Here is a 22,476-nt window from a genome sequence, read left to right as displayed (position 1 = left end):
CGTGTCTGACTCCAAGGAAAACTTGAGTTAGCTTTCGTATGCCCCCGTATGCCCAGCACGTAGCCCTATCGGTAGATCATTCATTTTCTAACACGCACAGCGAATCTCAGATGTTGTCATAAAATCTGTTAGCATGGGTGGCCAATCAAAACCTACACAACCGCATGGCTAGTGGCCTATCGCCATAGTCTGAAATTACTGTGGACAAATTAGTAGGCTGTATTAATCTGAACAGCTGTATTCACTTAAGGTGGGAAACATCTGTCTTGAGGATTTTTCTATTAGAGTCAAAAAGGCTTTTAACCTTTTTGCTTTCTAAGTTTTATCGGTTACATGGTTTGTACAAATGCCAAAACATTATGTCAGTCGGTCATCTATTTATGTGGATGTTCTCAAGGTACTTTGCAGTGTTTGAGTTGAAGTTCTCTGGATGTAAACTGGTCTCAGGCCATTTCAACCCAGCTGTATTTTTATACTTTCTCAAGGTCTGTGCTCACCTGTATGCCATCCTCTGCTTGGTTTTATACATTCTTAATGTCTGTGTTCATGAGTGGTTTCAGACAGACCAAGCGGTTGGCGTTTTAATGCGTTTAATTGTTTAATGTCAGTTTAGAGATTTTCCCTTTTTGCCCAAATGCTGTTCATGATTAAAGTGTAATTATGAACAACACTGCTGTTTTTATACTACTCGGCATAGCAGTTAGGTTTAGCATCAGTGCTAATTTGAAGAAAAAAACAATTCAGAAGACTTCAATCTGCATTCCCACACATCCAGAAGTGCTCTCATGTGCTATTCAAAACTTGCCACAAGGCTGCGTGCTTATCTTCTTATTTATTTAATTTTTAAATTATTAATTTAATATTAATTTATTTTATATTTATTATTTAATATTAATTAATTTTTTGCACTTTGGACAAATGTGAGCAAGGGCAATTTAAATAATCCATACATTTTATCTTCAGCAGAAATATAGTACAGTACATCTGATTCCCACTTTCCACACATGTCCCTCATTTTCCATGATCTTTTCTCACATTTTTAAAAATACCTTTATTCTTTCTCACGTTCTCCTCTGGTCTCTCTGTGTCAATGGGAACACCACATATTTAAAGTGTATGATTATACTGTTTTATTATAGAAATGCTTGTGTGCACAAGCCAGAGGCCTTACAAAAACATATGCCATGATTGTTTATGGATTGTCTCCTTTAGACCATAATGGGCCACAGGACATAAGAAGCACTGATTTGATTCATTTTTTCCTGCAAATTATAATTTCCCTGCAGGGAAAAGCTCTCGTCAGCTCCTAATAGAGTTGGTAGGAGTTTTAATAGAGCAGCTCATGTTGATTGGTGGCTGCTGACAGTATGGCATTTTATTACTATTCTCTTTCATAAATGTTTGTTTTATGCATTTGAGGAACTTTATTTATTTCTTTATTTAGAAATTTGAGTAAGCCAAGACTCATTATAATGAGTTGGTTCTTCAAAAGCACAGGTGCTTATAAAGATCTCTGGACAAAGAATAGGCGTAAAATGACTGGGTTTCTTTTTTTATCCCTTACTTTAAAGAACTGCAATTTGCTGCATCTATAGGATCAACTGAAGAAAAAAAGAAGGAAAGGAAAACCATCAGAATGAATCGGTTTCTTTGGTGTATCAGAGATCAAATGCCAGTGACCGCATGATTACACTTAATCATTACTTTCTGATTTTTGTCACTTAAAAACTTAAAAGGTCTGCATGTGTGTAGGGCTATGAGTTTTATATACAGTATAAACTAGGCTATTTAAAGCAAATATTATGCTTTACTATAGGTACTATAAATTATGGTAAATTTGGCCACTTTTGAGAATGTGATATATATATATATATATATATATATATATATATATATATATATATATATATATATATATATATATATATATTTAATTCTCTGTAGGCACCATAGTAAGATTACTAGTCAGAGTTCGCTAATTGGCTTTACGTGAGTTGGTTACTACAGGCCGCTCCGCCGTTATATCAACATGGGACGGTACGTCAACAAAGCAACCTAAAGCGTTTTATCACTTTATTATAATTGTATATATCATTCACACATCACAAAAACGTGTGAGTTTTGTTTCAATGTCTTAGAGATAGTTGAATATTAGCTAAACGTGCTAAAGGCGCCAAAAGACGTTGCGCGAGACAAGCCTCAGCAATTGCGCGCCATGAACTACTGACAGAAAAAGTAGACGGCCTGAAAGCCATTAATAATTAACATACAATAAACATTTCTTCAATAATGGTGTACGACTAACCGAAATGAAGTTTTGCTGACAGGGCTAAACGTTCATTTTGTTCCATACCTGCTGGCGTGGTCGTTTAACTTGAGTATCCGAGTTGGACCGAGCATTGAAAAGGGAGGGAAGAGGGCATGTGACGTCACGAGCGGATAAGAATCTGATTGGCGGCTGAAATCCTTCATGCCTACGGACCCATCGGTCCTACAAGGTTCAGCTGTGAAACAGAAATAAATACAGAGGAATAAACTGACAGATCTACATGCCAATCACTGGCACGTTCACATCAAAAGCTCATTTGATGAATACAGATATTTTGGGCAATATAGATCCTTTCATAAGTGCTTGAAATGAACGTCTGTCGATACGTAACAAACGTGTAGAAAGCCGCAGAAGTCCATATGCATGCATTTCCCTCCCTCTTTTTTGCTCTCTACCCTCTCATTCACTCTCTCTCCACACACGCACACACACACACTCACACACACACGCTCCCTCGCATTTCGTGGGAGAAAGTAAGAAGAGGGAGAGAGAAAGAGAGAGACTGAGAGAGAGTGATTTGAAGCCTCTCTCTGCTCTCTCCGCTTTTCTGTTCACTCAGACTCAATGGGGCTCTAGCATTAAGGGTTTCAAGCTGTAAAACTACATATTTATTACCCGTTCCCTTCGTTTTGTACATAACACAGATAACTTATTGAAGAACAAGGTGGGTGTGCGTTTCAAGAAGTTTCTTAAGACGCACCAAGTCGAAGTTGATGTCAAAAGAACGAAAAGGCTAATTTGAAACTGTCCTGCCTTGTAGTCCAACCAAACCGGTCAAAAAACTTGGGAACTATGGATATTCGGAAGAAGCGGAGGCCGTGGTGCATGGAGACCTCGTTCTTGCTCCTCCTGTGCCTTACTCTGGCACAAGCAGGTGAGCATTTTCCTTTTTCTGTTTGTGTTTGTGGGATTTGACAGAAGAAACTGTAACGTGATTTATGTATTGAGGCATTTTTTCCTCAATGCAACATTGGGTTTTGGTGCGCTTTACGCACGCCAGGTATCCACGAGATTACGCAGGTGATTGTGTTTTAGAGTTTCCGAGAAGATGCTTGAAACTTTTTGCTAAAGTATCTTCAGTTAAAGTGATTTAAGTGCATTGATTATGATACATCATGTTGGATCTAGCTGGCACTTGGTGAGCTCACATTAGCAGAATAAAAATTGGTTCGAGTCTCTTAAGCTGACACCACTTTTTTCAACTTTTTCAAATTTGTCAAGAACTGAAATATGCACAAAACAAAAACAGGCCCATGAGTTGAGCTCCAGGCCGCGTTGGCACACATTATGTGGCATCCCAGACGGTGGCATAGGATAGGACGGTGCTTTCACCGACAGGGTTCACATCCTGGTTTGAGCTTCATTTCAGAGCGCAGCATCTTGAGATGATGTGTTGTTAGTGCAAACAAAGAAGACATTAATCATATCGTGAATGCAAAGTATATAGTTTATTTTTTTATTATTATTTTATTTTTTATTTTTCACCAATTGTTATTATTGTTACTTTTTATTAATTACATGGCTCTCTGGAATGCTTGATTGTGATTGGTCGGTCTCGGCATTTAGCGATCAAATTTTTTTTTTAATAATTAACTTACCGCGCCTCCGAAGCGTCGCTAGATCTTCGCGTTTCTTAAAAATCATCTCTAAAAACAATATCTAATGCTGTTTTTTATTTGTTAATTTACAGCCGAAATAACACTTCAGAGTGTCCCAAAACATTAACTGCCGATTTTTTTTTTTTTTTTTTTTTGGCTGACTGGACATTATTTCTTACATTATTCGCCTGCTCTGTACTGTTATTTTTATTAATACGAGTGTTTTTCGTCTTGATAAACGTTTTAAACTTTTATCCAATGCGCTTTTTGTTGCAGTAGGTTTTTGTTCTAAGTATAAAACGAATCCATATTTAGCATAAGAAGCACCATATGCAATTAGTATTTTATTTTATGTACCCCAACCGACTAGACATTAATTTCTGCACATTATTTTTATTTTTTTATTTTTTATTATCTTATACGTGAATCGTCAGCTGCGCTTCTAGCGTTCACCACTAGTCGGTGAGTAGCGCTCCTCCAGATTCTGCTGCTTCTCCATCGACATTTCATTTACTGTAGAAGCACATAATCAGATACAGTACATTTTCACACCAGATTCTGGCAAATTTAATTGCTATTTAAAGCTTCTGGTTGAATAAAAAAAGTCAACAACAAAAGGATCTTTTAGATGATGGCGTGCACCTAAAGTCCCTCAGGCATGGATGGAATTCCAGATTTCTGATTTGATCACTCATTTTTCTCTCCTTTCCCTCCCTTGTGTGTTTAGAGGAAGTCTGAATATTTGTGCTTCGCATGAGTAGGTTATTATTCTGCCCTGTGGTTCACAGAGATGCAGTGAATGAGTTAGTGTCTCCGTGTGTGAGCTCAGTGATATTTGTGTAAACGCACACGTCTATTACACCTGGAGAATTTTCCACAGTATGCCAGTTTTAGGCCAGTGAATGTTGCACTGTGAATATTCCACAGCTGCCTGCTGTTGCTGGATCAAAAACATCTATGATTTTTAATACCAGAAACCAGATTATGTTGTTCAAAACTGAACTCCAAAAAGTTATGCAAACCAAGCCACTATTTGAATTCCATTTATATCTGCTAGTTATCTTCAAGCGGTCATCGTTGATCCATATTGTTAACTTTGGGAGAGCAGACAGACTTTTGAGAGCGCAGTGTTTTTTAGGTGGGGAATAGTTATTTAACATGGATGTTCCTTCAACCTCATTTCAAAGGCAGCAGTCTCAAAGAGCAGTCTGTCTCACTTCTGTTAACCAAAACACCCTCAACCCAATGCAGCAAATGAGGACTGAATGGAGCCACTGTGAGCGAAGGAAATGCCTGGAATATTCGTGTGTATATTCGCAGCACGTGAGAAAAGACTGTCCTCATGGGTGTGTCCATCATTCCTGACAATTTCATGAATGTCATTGTGTGTTACTTACATTGCTAATCTTCCCCATCACTAACTTACTCTTCTCCCGAAGTGCACTGGAAATATGAGGACTGAAGAGTTTAAAGGGTGCTCCTCAGATCCCATATTAGATTTGTTGAATTTATGCATGCATCGAAAGAGCATAGCGTCACTATTATAATTGTGCATACTTGGTATTTAATTAGTAACTGTCACATGGATGATACCTCAAGTTAATTGTTGTAGTGAGCTGTCCTACAGTTTTCTAAGTGATCAGCCTTATGCTTTTCGCTCTGAGCAACCATTTCTTTATTATTCTTCTCCCATAACAAAACTAACCCTAGTGATTCAGCTCCAGCTGTAGGAGCCTTTTCACACTCCGACCGCAACAGGCCTCCAGAAGCTTCACACTTCCACAAATGGCTCTGTTGACAACAATACAGTTCCTCTGCATTGTGGTATGTCTTAGAGATGTCTTATGTCTTAGAGAGATAGCTAGTCATCATGTCTTCAAGGCTCAGTCCACACAATCTTTTTGGAAAGGGTTGTTTTTAAACCTAAAAAACAGAAAGTTGGCTCACACTGTTAAAAATAAAGGTTCCAGAAGGAAGTTTTCACACCAGTGCCATAGAAGATCCATTGTAGTTTCCCAATGAACCTTTCAGTGAAAAATTCAAATTTGTTTTTCTTAAAGAACATTTTAATAATCTAAAGAACCTTTTCCACTTTAAAGAACCTTTTGTGGAATGGAACATTTCCATTGATCTTAAGGTCTCTTCATAGAACCACTGATGTTAATATAGAACGCTTATTTTTAAGAGTGTAATGTTTGAGCCATTAATACCTTAAATAGATCACTGTATCTCTCTTCCAGACATGCTTCAACTTTCATTGCTTTATGCGACTGATTATTCCGGAAAAAAAATCTTAAAAATGGAAACATGAAATGAAAATGCCTTTACCAGGATTGTTGTAGCAGGTTTCTCACAAGTTTCAAGGATAGTTTAAAATAGTTTTTTGGGAATGCAGACATCTCACCACAAGAGGGCCCAACTCATGCTCAAGCTTTTCAGCTCAATAGCACCACATCTGAAGGATTCACTGAGCACATAATAATCAGCCTCTTCTTTTAGTCTGGCTTATTTTTTTTTATTAACATGTCTCAGGGAATTTACATTTTTGTGCATGCCTTATGATTGTACGGATGTATCTGTACAGTTGTAAGCTGATGAAAGCTGACTGTTTTCATACTTCTGTGCTTAAGATCACAACTGATTATAAAGGTGACCAAGCTATTTGTCAGTAACCAAATTTAAGACTGATTCAGCTGACCATATTATCTTGGATTGCTATTAATAGGCATTTAGTTTGAGTAATACTTAGTGAAGTAGATTTAATTTTTCTGTGAGTAGTGTATACTTTGGTTTACAGTGATGGGTGTATACAGTAGCTGTGGGGAGTCTGTATAAACGCTCAATCTTTTTTAGTTAACATGATGTTTAATATAGTGGCCGTGTGGTCAGTCTATTCATCCTGGCAGTGGCAAGCAGAGGCGCACTGAACACCACACACACACTGACTCATACTAAGCCACCTGGATCCAGAACACACTGGCACAGAATATATATATGTGCATTTAGTATTAGTATAGTATTATTAAGTTGATTTGAATAACTTTCTGCACTTGAACTGAATGGACACATAATTTAGATGGCACAAATGAACCGGCCTATTGTTTAGAGGTAGATTACTGATCGTTTGTTTTAAAAAATGCCATGTTTGTGTCATAAAAGTACTACATTTGTCGAGAACAACCTTTATTCACTTCCCGGAAAGCATCACTTGTCAGGCTAACGTGCTTGTGTCAGCCTTTAGCTCTTTTATTTTTTTAAACCTTTCTTCAAGATCGAAAAAAACATCAACCACACTAACACACTTGGCAATCTGTGAACATTAAATACTCATTTGATATATATGTCTCTGTAACCCCATATTATGCCAGGAGTTGGTATGATGGCATAGCTGTCTGCATATTATAAATAAATCATAAATATAGAGAGCCATGATTTAAATTATAACCTCCAGACAGGCCTGTACATGCACGCCTAACTACTGCGGTTGGCGGGAAGAGAGAATGAGACAGGGGAGATAGATCCAGACGGCTCGATGGGTTTATCTTCATGTCTTTTGCATCTTTTGAAGTTGTATCAGTTTGTTGTCACATTTGTTTGAGACATTTGCATTTGTTTCCTCCTCATTTGTTCAGAAATGTTGAACCTCTCCTCCATCAACTTCTTCATCCTCAAATCTGTCCGTCTTGCTCAAAACAAGGGCATCTTTGTGAGAAGTAAAGATGAGAGTTGAAAAGGTCAAGGTGTCAGGTGGTATGTCCCGCTGGTATTTAGCACAGTTATTTGAAGCTCACAAGAAGGCACTAGAACACCAAAGCTCAAAGAAAGAGAAGATGGAGTAACCAATCTCCTGGAATGTCCTGGGACAGAGTTCTGGTGATGGAAGTTTGTTTAGGGGTCACCTTGACTGCTAATGACTCACTCTTGGGAATGTTGTTCTTTGAGAGCCATTGTCTGTTCCTGTGTTTGCGGACTGTGTGAGCACACAGTGTTTGTTTGTGTGAATGCATTGTGAGAGCATCCAGGGACATGTTTGCCATTTACAAAACATTAACTAAGCTCTGTTGAACGTTGGTGTTTGGTAGATGAAGTAAAAGCAGTAATGTCTTCTGTAATAAAAACATAGCTCAGCAGAAGTGATGGACCAATTTAGGTTGATTTATCAGCTAAAACTATTTTGAGATGATTTTTCTGACAGCTTTATTGATAGAAAGTGCTTTTTTTATTATTTTGAGCAATTTTTAGATAAACTTAATATAATAAATTTTGATTTTAAATCATTATTTCAAAATTATATTTTATATATATATTTTAATCTAATTAAATGATATGTAGTGTTTTCATTCTCAGTTTTTTTTCATCTCTCTTTTGTCTACAGTGTCTTATTTTATTTGTGCACTGCTTGCCCTTATGCCCAATTTTGCTCTATTTGAGAAATGCTTTTTGGGCCTCTCCTTCCTTATTTTATCCAATTTAGCTGAAAAAGCCCAGCGGACATACAGTTAATAGTGCTGTGGTCGAGGTCTTAAACAGTGCCATACATTGTGCAGGTTGTCTCTTCTGGAAAGCGATACAGTGACCAAAGAGTGACCTCTTTCTCATAGAGTGTTTGAATAAATTCACCCTTTGGGAATCAAGGAAGCATTGCATTTTAGCTATAGAAGCCCCATTTTAGAGTATTTCTGCACTCTTGAACCTCCTTCAGCCTGTTTCCTTACAGTATTGTACACTAGCTACTCCTCTAGTCTGTTATCATCTTACAAACATCTGTCTCTATATTTTTTGTATGTCTAACTGTGTACTCATGTTCTAATTAGAATTCCTCATTTTTGGTCTGTAATATGAATATGCTAGTTGCTAAATGCAAAATGACTTAACTACCCATTGTGGTAACTACACAGACCATATTTTGGTCAATGTGGTTATAGGGAGCAAAAATACTGGCAGAGCCTCAGAGGAAAACACCAGCGCTAAAATGAAAGGAAATAGAAGATTTGTCAAGCCCTAGAAAGAGAGTATGGAGACAGAGCCAAACATGCGTAACCACAAATACGTATTGCAAATACATTAAGACTTGTTAGAGAGTTTAACACAGTTTTAGACAGTTAATAATGTAGAACACATTGTGGGTCTGAGCAGATGGCATCAGGATTCACATGAATCCCATAAAGAGCAACAGAGCTGCCAAGAGCAATAGGAAGATGGAAATAGACATAAAATTTTAAAACCTGTCTGTGTGGGGTCTGTTGAACGATTCAACATCTGTTTGAACTCACATCTGAACTGAGTAAAATGATGATCGCAGAAACAAATGCATTTATCTTGTCTGAAAATCATGTTGTTTCATTTTGCAAGGCTCATACTAACAGAAATATGTGCTATGAGCTCTCTTTGGATCTAAATGAACAGAAACTGTTAATATGAATGCATAATCATGTTTTATACATTTAATGAATGATGAAATAATGTTAAAAAGTTTATTTCTAAAAAGTTTTATTCTAACAGTGACTGAACTCTTTTACTTCTTCAGATCCGATAGATGTTTTGCGGGCGCTGCAGTTGCCTTCCCTCCCTGAAGGTGTGCAGAAGGTCCCGGGCTTCTGCGCCTCTCGCCGGTCCGGCACTCCTGATCATGCCTACCGCATCACTAAGAAAGCCCAGATCTCTGCCCCCACCAAACAACTATTCTCAGGTAAGTTCTTTTAATATATAAGCGTTTAAATAACAATTATTCACATAAACCAGATATGAAGACATACTGTTGCATTCATAGACACACAGTCACATAGTGTTTTATCTATAAAATCAGCTGTAGGATCTTAGTTATATCCTATATCTTATAAATTATTTATCAGCTGGATATTTTGGTTGTAATTTTTTTTTTTTTTTTTTTTTGGATGCTGTTTTAATATGCTTAGAAAGATTACTAGGTCTGGGTGAAAATCGTTTGGGTCCCTAACATGCAATTACTCCTCAAAAGCAGGATGAGAGCTTTTCAGTAGCTAATGAGATGGTTGCATAGTTAAAACTCAATCTGAATGTTATTCACACAATGAATTGTGTGCAATTTCTGCAAGTTGAGTCATGAATCATAGGCTTATCTCAGACTGCAAATGTGTCTGTGCTTGAAGTAACCTACTTCTTTTGTCTCAAATCTTCTCTTGTAGGACGTTTTCCGGAGAACTTCTCCATCATGACTCTGGTAAAGGCCAAGGCTGGTCTTCAGGCCTTCCTACTGTCCATCTATAATGAGCAGGGTGTCCAGCAGCTTGGTCTAGAGTTGGGACGCTCGCCTATCTTCTTGTATGAGGACCAGAATCGCAAACCCGCCCCAGAGGACTACCCACTGTTCAAAGGGGTCAACCTGGCTGACGGCAAGTCAGTAACCAATGCCTGCTGAGCCCCATCAGCCCATCCAATTTCAAATATATTATAATCATTTGTGTTATGCAACCCTGATGCTGTTAGTTTTCAAGCAATGTCATATGTAACTGTAGTTTGAATAGTAAACATCACTTTTTAGACTAAGGAATTTTGTATGCAGGGGCTGAAAGGTTCCTTACAGTCTATATTAATACAGGAACTCTTTGTAACTATCTGCCCAGTTCACACAAGTTAAACCTTCAATATCTCCTCTCGTCCTATAGGTGGCACCGCATTGCCGTTTCTGTGCAGAAGAAGAACATCACTCTGATCCTTGACTGCAAGAATCGTATCACAAAAACTCTGGCACGTAGCAACAAACCAGTCTTGGACACCAAGGGCATCACTGTCTTTGGAGCCCGTCTTCTGGATGCGGAGGTCTTCCAGGTCTGGTATACATTGTGCAAGAGATATCAAGGATTTCTATGATAGACACTTTGTGATTGATAGATGACAATTATGAGTTCACCCCCCAAACATTTTTTGTCTGTCATCATTTACTCATGAATGTCTTTCTTCTGTTTGACTTGGACATATGAAGATATTTTGAAAAATCTGTGTAAACAAACAGTGTATGGTCCCCATTGACATCATATTACTTTTTCCATGCTATGGATGTCAATGTGGACCAGCAACTGTTTGGTTACCAAGATTCTCCAAAGTATCTTCTTTTGTGTTCAGCAGAAGAAAGAAATTCATATAGGTTTAGAACACAATGAGTAAATTATAACAGAATTTTCATTATTGGGTGAACTACCCCTTTAAGAATGGTTGTTTTGTAACATATGTGGAGTTTTTTAAATTGTCTGCATGAAATGAACTTTAATTTATGGTCATGTTATAGGCAAGTAAAATAACAAGAATTGTCAACATAAAATCAAAACTGATCTTATTCACTTTGTTAATACACATTCCTGGACTTTTAAGGAAACCAATAAGTACAAATATATATATATATATCAAATTTAATGATGGTGAACATTTTAAAACTTTGCAGAGATTCTCACAAAGATGGCTGTCAAATGTTTTCTTTCTGTATCTGTCTTCATGAAATCTCACACAGATGTTACTGAGATTGTGACATCATCAATGTTTTACGTTTGAAAACGTAACATGCTTAGTTGAATAAAAATATCATAAGCTGCAAGTTGTCAACTTTGAAACAACTAAACTATGAAATCATTTTTACAGCATACTCTTGTTGTATGCCCACGTGACACGATCCAGTCAATTGCTTGATGTATCAAATTAAGTCCTATCTTTATTTTCATGTTGAATATTCTACTTTACTCTAAAATATGTCTCAGAACAGGGTTGCAAATGTCATTTTATTTTGACTTTAAATTCCTCCTATATGGTATAATCAGAAAATGTGACAGTTCTGTTGCACTTCACTTATTGCTATTCAAATACACTTAAATAATAAAAAAGAAAAAAATCTTGCACATACTAAATGCCTAGTATCACACATTATCTGACTTTGACCCCTGGTAACAAACTTGATACTTTATTCACGTCTGGTTGTTAAAGTGACATCTCTTCTTTTTCTTTGCTTCTCTCCAGGGTGAGATCCAGCAGCTGCTGATCGCATCCAATCCTCAGGCTGCTTTTGACTTCTGTGAGCACTACAGCCCCGACTGTGACTCCCCTCTGCCCAAAGTCCAGTCCCAGGATCCAAACAGCTACGTGAGTACCACAGCACATTTTTACAATGGGCAAAGTGTCCTGATGTCAGATATCAAAACAGAGTTTCACTTCACTTCTCAATGCATCAGTGTATGCTAAATGTTTTTTGCTTATGCAAAAACAGCAACTCATCCAAATATTTGCTGTAGATTCTTCCTTGATTCATTAATCATGCCATTCAAAAGCAGCATCTGTATTTGACTTGGATTGGACTTGCGCTAAATGCTTGGATAAATATGGGCCAAGCCAGATATTGTAAATGTTACTCACAAATCCATCTCACATCAGAATGCCAGCTAAATATTCATGAAAATCATTCACGAAAATCTAGAATTTTTATGTTTCAAAGCACATTAGAATCATGTTTCACCTACAGTATAATAGAGCCCCTTATGTGAGTCAGTTACACACATCACTCCCCTGCAACACATTTTCATACATCCACAGCTCGTCCACCTCATCAAAGCTGCTCTGTCCTAAAGCAGTCTCAGTTTCTCATCAGTGCATGTGGCTTTCTTGAGATTTATCTCTTACAAAGTACAAGAGGAATCTCACTGCAAAGTTTAGATCAAATTGAAAACATAACAACCTGGAGGAGCTTTATTACAGCTTCATAGGCACCATGGTTAAAGATATAAATTTAGTATGTAGTTTTTATTATTATTTTGAGTTTCCTTTTTAAAGTTTGTTGTTTTGTTATTTTAGTAGTTATTATCTATATCTGTCTATGTAGTTTTATTATGTTTTATTATACATAAAACTTATTTAGTTTTAGTTTTAATACATCAAGTTCAGTTAAATTAAAATGAAAATGTTGCCTAGCTAAACAACAAAAAAGTTATGTTATTAATGTTTTTTTTTATATTTTATATTATTTGAGTTAATGTTTCTTTTATTTCAAATAATAATTTTTTTTATTTTTTTTCATGTATGGTTTTAGTTTTAGTTTTGCTTTCAATTTTAGTTTTATTTACATATAATAACCCTGAGACGGAAATATGATAAATTACTCCAATGATCAATAAATAGTTCTATTTATTACAATGGCTTTTACCTTTTATAATGGCTTTAAGCACAGTTCATACAATCTGAATTTAGGGTGAAAACTATTTTATAACATCCGATTGAATCTAAATGCTGAAACTGCATATAATAGCTTTATTTAGCTTACTGCTCAAAATATACCCTTGTGTTAGCTTTTCAGATGAATGCATATGTTTTCTTGTTCATTGAAGCTCTCAGTGTGTTTTGCAGTGACGCAGTAACATCTGAGTGTTACTCAAAGCCACGAGTCTGATGAACAAATGATAAAACCCTCATGCTTTCATCTTGCCCTCATTTCTAGTTCCTACATCTCACTTTCCTCATCCTTCACTTTTCTCTCCTCTCTTCCTATTATTCTCTCATTCGTTTTCTCTTCCCAAAGTCTTCTTTTTTCCCTCTTGTCATTTGCTCCATTGTCTTTCTGTCACTCACAAGGCCTCTCTCTCTCCTTCCCTGCATTCCTCTGGCTTCACTGCTTCTCTCTCTCCCCCCATGTCTCTCAGTACTTTGATGAAGAGCGGGATGATTATGAATACCCCTATTATTATGAAGGAACTACGAGTGTCCCTCCATCAGTCCCAGCCGGGGACCCCACCAAAGAGGTAAAGAGGGAGATCGCAAATGGAATCACAAAGTGAATCAGAAAAGAGAGGAGAAAGAGACGGCATTATACCTGATTTGGGGTAGCTTGATAAGTGCCTACAAGGCAGAAAAGAATATTGTTAACATTTAAATAAATTTTATAATTTTTATATCTGCATTTTTGTCTTGTTTTCTAAACATCCCTCTGACAAAACAGATCTAACAAAATTTAATGAGGTTTATGCTAAAAAGAAGACAGCAGGGTAAAAAAAAAAAAGAAAATAAGTCTTATACATTGCTTCTCAAGTAAACAATTATTTTAAGGATGTTTACTAGAAAACAAGATAAAATATTTATTACATTTAAAAAAATGGCAGTTTATACTGTGGCTGTAGCCTTTGGTTTTGGTTGATGCATTCATAGCAGGAAAATAGACATCAGAATATAGATAAAAACACAATATAGTAAGCTAATAAAAGAAATAAAGAACACCAATATGAAGTCAGTATGCAAATATTTCTATGACATTGCTGTGCATTCAAATTTAATTTTTTTTTTATAAATTTCTTTAAATGTATACATTTTACAAAAACTAATTGGACACAGGGTTTAATATGAAACTCACCTCTCTCTTTCAATTGAATACTTTCATCCTCTCTTTTCTGTTCACTCCTGTCTCACATTGTCATGTGATGTCCCACCTCTTTCCGTTCGTCACCTCGTTTCACGTCGCCCATCACCTGTCACACTATTATATTGATGTTGTTTGTGTCATTTACATGTTGTCCTTTGTCATATATTTGTACCTGTATAGTGTCAGAATGTTTGTGTTGGTCAGTTTATGATTGTGTGTATGTGGATTTTTAAGGGGCACTGGAGGTTCAACACACGCACACACACACACACACACACACACACACACACACAAACACACACACTATATCGCAGATCATGGCCCCACTGTGTTAAACCAACAGCTCTAGAGAAAGAGACAGAAATATTGATTTATTAAACAGAGAAGGTAGTGTCTATAGATCCAAGTACTGTATATATTATATACAGAATAAATTTTATTTTATTGTATATGTATACTGTATATAAATTGTTTAGTAAATTTATAAGTTAATGTTTACATTTTTCATTTTTTTATATATTTAAATATTATATTTACATTAACTTAATTTTTTTTCTAAAGTCCATATTCTGATTAATTACTGCAATAAGTAAAAAAAAAAAAAACATTTTGACCATTCAGATTTTTAATGTGCATGTAAGCAGGCTCATTGTAACTTATTGATTTGAGGCTGACATAATAGCTCAAGTAAACAGGATTTTTAATGAAAACTACTTTTCATTCTTCCCAGTTGCATGGCATTACTCTTCTTAAATCTGGTTTCAGTCTTGTGTTTTTGCATGTTTTCACGTTTCACCTGTTGTGTGAGTAACAAAACTTGTGAGTTCGCTTGTGTCTTGTGTCACTCTGATCTGTTATCATGTACAACGAGCGTCTGTGTCTATGTGTTTATTCATATCCATCTCTTCACTTTATAGGTTTACTTTCACTTTGGCCAAGATTGTACTCTCACTTATTTGTAGTGCTGTTTTTCTGGCCCTGTGGACAGTCATGTCTTTATCTTGCGTGCTCAAAAAAAAGCTATTTTGTGTTTTACTGTGAGTATAGTTAACCTATACTAGTTTAATTTAGCTCAGTATGTGTCAACTTGAGGATTAGTCTTCAATTAATATGCCTGTTTTATTTTCTGCAGCTTGTGCTTTTGCTTATCATCTGAATCTGGGTAGTCTACGCCATTCATTCCTTTCACATTGATTGGTGTATAATATTTGAATCAGTATTCAGATTTTTGTTATTTACTTAAGCGGTTTTCTTTAATGATTTGCTAGCAATGTCATTTTAATGGGATTATGAATGGTGCATTATGACTATCTCCCTTCCTTTCCTTTAATATCCCTCTCTTTCTGTGCAGTTGGGCAGCACAGTGTACCAGCCATGCATCAGTTTTATCAGCAGATGCTATTTGAGCAAACTTTCCCCCAGTGCCTCACAGCGTTACATCCCCATGCGCACAACATGCTGCTTTTTTACTGTGGAGATTGGCATTATTGGAGAAAACAGTATCAAATTATTTACATTCCTTTAGGTATGATTGAAGTACATGAAGTCTAAACTTATTAAATTAATATAAACAACTAAATCTGACTTAGCTTCATACTGTATCCAGTAATGCCAGTGAAATCTCAGTCAGTCATTCAAGCGATCTTAAATTCATTGTGTTGTCTCTCTCTTTTTCTGTCCATCCCCACTGCTTTCAATCCCACCCATCCCTGTCTCTCTCTCATTCACTCTCTTTTCATCAATGCTGACCTGACACTCACGCTTTTAAATAAAAACAATATTAATCAAATAGGAGGGAAAGGCGAACAACGGCAAAGCTGATAAGCCAAAAACTGCCCCAGCCAAAGCTGCTCCAGCTAAACCAGCCAAAACCAAGCCAACTCCAAAGCCGAAGGCCAAACCTGCTGCTGCGCAAATCTTGATCTCAAAGATAAAACCTACTTTAGCTTCTAAAATAGCATCCAAACCAAAAGCAACACCGGCCCCAAAGGTTGATAACAAGAAGGCAAACAGCAATGGAAAAAATAATGGTCAAGCTAAAGAAAATGGTAATGGAAATGGCAAAAGCAATGGGAATGGGAATGGGAAAGATGCTAATGGTAAGGCTAAGGCTGGCAGCAATGGCAAAGCCAATAACAATGGCAACGGGAAGGCATCTGTGGAGAAAAAAGCAAATGGAGAAGCTAAAGCTAATGGCAATGGTGCGAAAACAGTGAAGACTGAAAAGGCAGCAGTGACCAAAGTAACAGTAGCAAAGAAGTCAGAGACCACACCACAACCAGCCAAAGACAAAACAAAAGCCAATGCAGTACCCACAAAGCCAAAAGCGACCAAACCTGTGCTAGAAAAGGTTCAGACCAAAGTCGCTAAAACTCAAAAACCCACCCATGCGCCTTTGCCTCTCCCTCCAAAGACTAAGGTCTTGGATATCAATAACGTCAAATCAATGTCCAAAAATTTCCCACCCTTCGACAAGGCTGCTGTGAGTGGCAGGACCATGTCTTCTCCAGAAATACCCAAGAAGAAACCCACCAATGGTTATCAACAGGTACAAAATCAAGAGCCCGCGTTGGCTTTCCAGAGCTGCATTTCCAACCTCGCCATCCTGGTAGTCCTGGACCGCATTCATAAAGTATCTCAAAGAAATTGTTGATCTGGGATTTGTCTTCATTGAAAATGTCGAAAGATCTCAGATGCAACACATACTCTGGTATGCTTTGTGAATAAGGTCCAACATCTTGCCTTTCAGGTTTTACATACTGTACATTTAAGTATTAATGTCATTCAAAACAGAATCAGGAAGGCGCAGAAGAAAAAAAAGATTTTTAAAGTACAATCTTTTGTACTTTTTTACTTTTCACTCAGTGTGTAAAACCATAAAGGTATCATGAGATTGACCAGCTGTGAGGTTGGAGACATACAGACCCACTGGATCTCCTCCACCCTTTCATACATCAAATGATCTGAGAGATCATTAGAAGGATATGATAAGCGGTATAGACTGTGTCATCACCGCATGGCTATTTGTACAGTCTTTTGTCTGTCTTCTTTTCACTCCAAATCTACACTCTCTACCCGGTTAGTTTTTAGAAAGTAGATCAGCAGGTAATGCCGATTAGAGCATGTGATCAGTTAAGAAACATCAGAAGTCTCAGTCTATTGAGTCACTGGTAGAGCTCAATGTTACACATGACACAACGAGTCTCTTTCTTCGTCTCACTTTATGATTTCAGCCTGTTTCTCTTTTATGTGGTGTTTGTTAAATGCTGTCCTGTCAGTAGAATGTGAATGAAGCAGTTTCACAGAAAATATCCTGTTTAAAACAGCGACTCTGTGATGCTGCACTCCATGATGATCAACTCTTTCTGTCTTTGTTGAAGATCTGAAATTGTGGACAAATGTCCGAAAGTTGTTTACTAATGCTGTCAGTTGTGTTTCAATGGTCTGAGACTATTGAGGCCAACATCAACAACTTTTAAGTCAAGTTTTGACCCAACTATATTTTATCCTTGACATGGCAAAGTGGCTAATTAAACCAAATCAGGTTGAAAGGAAAATCTGGGACGGCAAATCTTATAAGTCTTTCACAATGTAAAGGCTTATTACAGATTTTTGATTCCAGCTGCAAAGGTTTCCTGGTCTGATTTTACTATGACTTGAGATCAATTGTGTTTTTGTGTGTCTATTGGCAAAAACACATTCATCTTTTCTTTCTACAAGTTCATCAGACCTGAGCTTGTTTCATACTAATCAATCTCTCCCCTTCAAATCTGCTTACCTCCTCCCCCAACCCCTCCCACCTCTCGGCCTCCTCCAATCAGGACGTAGATCCTGCTTACTCAGAGGCTGACCACACCCCCACAGACACCGATTATTATTACGCAGTAGAAGAAGAGGCAAGCCCACAGCCAGAGAGTGATCTGACTGGATATGAAGAAACCATTAACCAGGTAACCCACACCCAGATATCTGAGAGACATGGAGCTGAAAACAGTCTCTCAGTTACTCTAAACCATTACACTGGAGGTGAGACCAGCCTGTGTATATTTTACCTTAACAATGAACCATCCTGCAGCCACCTTTGCCATGATAAGTGCTGTACTTAAATAAAAAAATGAATGCATAGCATCCATTTTATCAGATATTCTTTTGTGATTCTAAAAATTGCCTCAAGATTTTCTTCTTGTTTCTATGTCAAAACTGGACATGACACCATCTTAACATAAGAACAGAAATCTTGAGAAACAAAAGAAATGGTACAATAATGGAATGAATACCATGCATTCATTGCTGGACAGCTTCTTTTGAGATATTTTTGGGAATGCAGACACTGTCCATATGTAAGATTTAAGAAACTGGTAAACTTTACTTTGAGCAGCTTAGTTAGTTCTGGATAGACCTAACTAAAAATGTTTCTTGTCTAGAGTGGTACTTTTTGGTCAGGTTTGTATTTAAGAATAAACAAGATATTTAGGAATAGTTTGGAAATGGACATGGCCAGAACATTTAAATGAAAGAGTCAACAATACAATGGTAAGAGACTATAGGAAGTAGTGCTTTAGTTTTTGCCTCAGAGTAAGTGTGTTGCCATAGACCTGAGTGATTCTGTGGCCTCATTTTGAAATTAATTAATTGATTTATTAACAATATTTGGAAATTGCACCAGAAAAAATATTTCAGTTTTATCTTGAGGCACAACGCTCATAATTATGGTCACACATTTTGCTAAGTCAATGCCTTGATGATGGAGAAGAAATGGATGCTTTCTTAAGGACCGTTCACATCAAGGATGATAACTGTAACTATACATTTTTAATAATCATTCTTATTTTTACCTTTACAACACAACTATAATAGTAACAACACAGTTGAATGACATCATTGGAATCACTATCAGAACGTTTTTTTTTTCCCAAATGATGAACGATAACGAGTAGAATACCATCCTGCTTTAAAGAGCTTGGAAAGTGTCTGCATGCGATTATAATAAACAGAACATTATCATCTATTGGTGTGGATGCTAATATGATTAATGTTACAGTTATTTTTAAAGTTATTGTTCTTGGTGTGAACAGGCCTTCAGACTGAACAATAAAGTGGTAAATAAGACTATTAATTCATGGGATCAAATTCGACATGAAGAAGACTGTGTACTGTGTGTATGTGTCTGTAAACCTGTGCCTGTGTCTGGATGTTTGCCCCTCTCCTCATATCTTTTTACAACAGGTAAGATCTATTATTCTGATTATTCTTTTTCTTTGCCTTCTAATTTCCACCTTCCCCTCTATTTTCCTATTTTCTATTCATTTCTGCCCCCATCACACCATATAATCTTCCATCCTCCAAACCATCCACTCCACCCCTACCTCTGCTCCCAATGGTACGGCCCAGGTTGACGAGACTGTTGGCGCTGAGGAAGTAGATGCGACCAAGACAGGTGGTGAAGGGGTGTCTCAAACACCAGAAGAGCCCTTCACTGAGGAGTACATTACAAGCGACTTTGGAACAAAGGAGTATGACTATTCCTACAGGGACTACAATGAGCCCATCATCGAAAGCAAGACAGAAGACACCTTTGGCCCTGCTCTGTCTGCTGTGACAGATGAGGGAGGTGTAAGTTACCTTGTGCTTTCCAGCAAATTCACTTTAAAGCTTTGAGAAAAGCTTAAATTGAATTTGCAGTGGCTTTAAATCTTGCAGAGGAATCAAGGAGTTGTTAAGACCAGCTAAGCGCTGGTGCTGGTCTAAATACTGGTCCAAGGCTTGAGCTCTGGTTAATTGCCTAGACAGAAATGTAAGGTAGAATGTGATGACAATGCAAATACCTTATTTGAAGACAGCTTTCCATGTTTCCTTTACTTTAAAGGCACCTCTAGAATTCATATAAGATGGCAAAAAAAGTATTTGTTATAAATATGTTTATATTTAATAAAAATGGACATTGTTGATAAAATGTGTTGATATGACTATCAAAGTATCACATTGTTTGCTTAGCAACATGTTAAAGTCAAACTTTTGTTGTAGTCAACAGATATACTATAATAGTATTTTGAATTGGCTTTTATTTTTTTCAGTTTTCATTTAAGTTGCAGTAATTATACGTACTTTGTCATTTTTTATTTTCTTTTTGTTTATATATTTTTTTCTTTATACAATTTGTATTTGTATGATTTAATTTATTTTCAGTTATTTTTGTACTTGAAGGAAACATTACAAATTTTAATGACTTTTATTTATTTATTTATTTATTTTAGATTTTCATCTATGGATATTTGTATTTCAGCTTTATGTCAAATTTTGAGCCTTTTTTTTTTTTCTTTTTTCATTTTCATTTTAGTTAATGCTGGTAGGCAGTTGACAGCAAGGCTGCTCACTAGGTTTTGAAAGTGAACTTCAGAGTCAACTAATTTGCATTCAGTGTTTACTTAAGACTAAATCAAATTTGCTTAGAGTAATGATTTAGAAAGTTATGCCATCAACAGGAAAACTTCTCCAAAAGATTCCTCTGCAAGTCTGCATAGAGTGCTTAGTTCAGTAGAGCTCCATCAGTATTGGTTGTCTCCTCTGCTCTTATGCTGATCTGAGAGCACCTCTAATCTCAATCAGCATAGAACAGCAGTATCTTCTTGGAAGGGTACCACAGTGTTTCTGCTTGACTTCAGCTCCAGAGATGTACAGTATGTATTAACATGCTGTACACCAGCATATGCAAGAATAAAAATGTATAGTGGTCACTTACATTTAGATGGATGGCCTCACAACAGCAGATAAGTGAAATTTTAAGTCAGCTAAGTATCTACTTCCTTAAAAAAAATGGTCAGTCAAGGTAAATCTTAATTTTCAGTGGTTTATGGATCACGTCCAAAACCACAAAAGGGGTTGTAATGTATAATGTAGGTGGGTACCTGAACATCTTGGACTGATGGTTTCTTCTCTTTGTATATTGACCGGACTCTGTTTTGGGTTACATATCTGTTTTCCTCAGGCCTCCGTGCGAGCCCAGAAAGGAGAGAAGGGAGAGCCTGCTGTCCTTGAACCTGTAAGAGTCATACTTCCATAATCAAAACATTACTTATGACATGTTAAGACATGTAATTCATCCAGGCCAGCAGAGGGTGCTACAAAATAGCACTGTGATGTATTTCATGTATTAGTGTTTTCTGAATGTATTGTTTCTGTGTTTAATTTGACTGTTTTCACAGGGCATGTTGATTGAAGGACCACCTGGACCAGAAGGACCAGCAGTATGTTCATTTTATTTGTTTTTGATTAGTTGGCATTCTCCGTCCTCGCCAAAATTAAGCTAATGACCAAATAACGATTGACTCTTCTAATTGAAAAGCAGAACTTACTTTCAATACAACTGCCATACTGAGCATTGCAAGTTATCCAGTTTATTTTTTCACTACAAAGTGTATGTTATGATAAAAATTTAAGTTTCACAGTTGTGGTTTAGGTAGATTATACACTCTTAATTATGCAAACTTTCTCTCTGTATAGGGTCTCCCTGGCTCCGCTGGCCCCCAGGGACCCCCTGGTTCTGTTGGTGATCCTGGTGAGAGGGTGAGTGGACAGTTTTTTGTGTGTTTAAGGCAGTTTTTTCTCTATTTATTTCACATAATGGAGTTTGGGTTCCTTTCCGCTGCTTAGTTGGAGTCTGAGAGTCATTTAATATTCATTCACTGATTTGATGGCACTGATGCTATCGGATGAGAACAAAACTGAATTGGCCTGAATAGCGATGCTCTTGTCTTCTGATTTATACCTGACTCGAATTTGCTCATGATTCAATTTTACAAGATCGACACTTATTGAACTTATTAAAAACATTGAACTGACTTGAGCTGAATAATGACATTGCTGTCTTGAGTAGAGATGATTTTGTATATGATATTATATGTAGCAATAATATGTCAGAAATATATATTTTATTTTTATATGTAACTCTATTAAAATAACATATATGCAAAAATGTGCATGTTTGTAAAAAAAAATTGTAATACATGTCTGTCTTTTTTTTTACTTACAGTATGTCAAGTATTGATGGATTTTAGGATAGATATACATGTACATGACATGTATGTCCAAAAATGTATTGCACGTAGATAAACATGCATATTTGTGCAAGCTAAAAAAAATATATATATATGTATTAATATACAACAATTTCTAATAGGTTCCAT

General features: G+C 36.7%; 1 protein-coding gene across 4 annotated transcripts; it reads left to right on the top strand.

The window, feature by feature from the left end:
* The first annotated feature begins 2,496 nt into the window (after positions 1–2,496).
* Positions 2,497–21,958, top strand: LOC109066917 (collagen alpha-1(V) chain-like). Of its 4 annotated transcripts, XM_042745413.1 has the most exons (12): positions 2,498–2,993; positions 3,090–3,203; positions 9,455–9,616; positions 10,092–10,302; positions 10,572–10,734; positions 11,911–12,033; positions 16,086–16,841; positions 18,115–18,243; positions 19,685–19,906; positions 21,279–21,332; positions 21,496–21,537; positions 21,794–21,958. In XM_042745413.1, the coding sequence occupies exons 2-12, from the start codon at positions 3,122–3,124 to the stop codon at positions 21,941–21,943; spliced, it is 2,094 nt and encodes a 697-aa protein (XP_042601347.1). In that variant the 5' UTR covers positions 2,498–2,993; positions 3,090–3,121; the 3' UTR covers positions 21,944–21,958. The 4 variants fall into 4 exon arrangements, with proteins under 4 accessions (XP_042601349.1, XP_042601347.1, XP_042601348.1 ...); XM_042745412.1 differs by having other exon boundaries at positions 2,501–3,203; XM_042745414.1 differs by lacking the exon at positions 18,115–18,243 and having other exon boundaries at positions 2,500–3,203.
* The last annotated feature ends 518 nt before the right edge of the window (positions 21,959–22,476 follow it).

Source organism: Cyprinus carpio, chromosome B19 (assembly GCF_018340385.1).
Source record: "Cyprinus carpio isolate SPL01 chromosome B19, ASM1834038v1, whole genome shotgun sequence".
NCBI classification, from domain to species: domain Eukaryota; kingdom Metazoa; phylum Chordata; class Actinopteri; order Cypriniformes; family Cyprinidae; genus Cyprinus; species Cyprinus carpio.
This window is presented reverse-complemented; position numbering and strand designations above follow the sequence as displayed.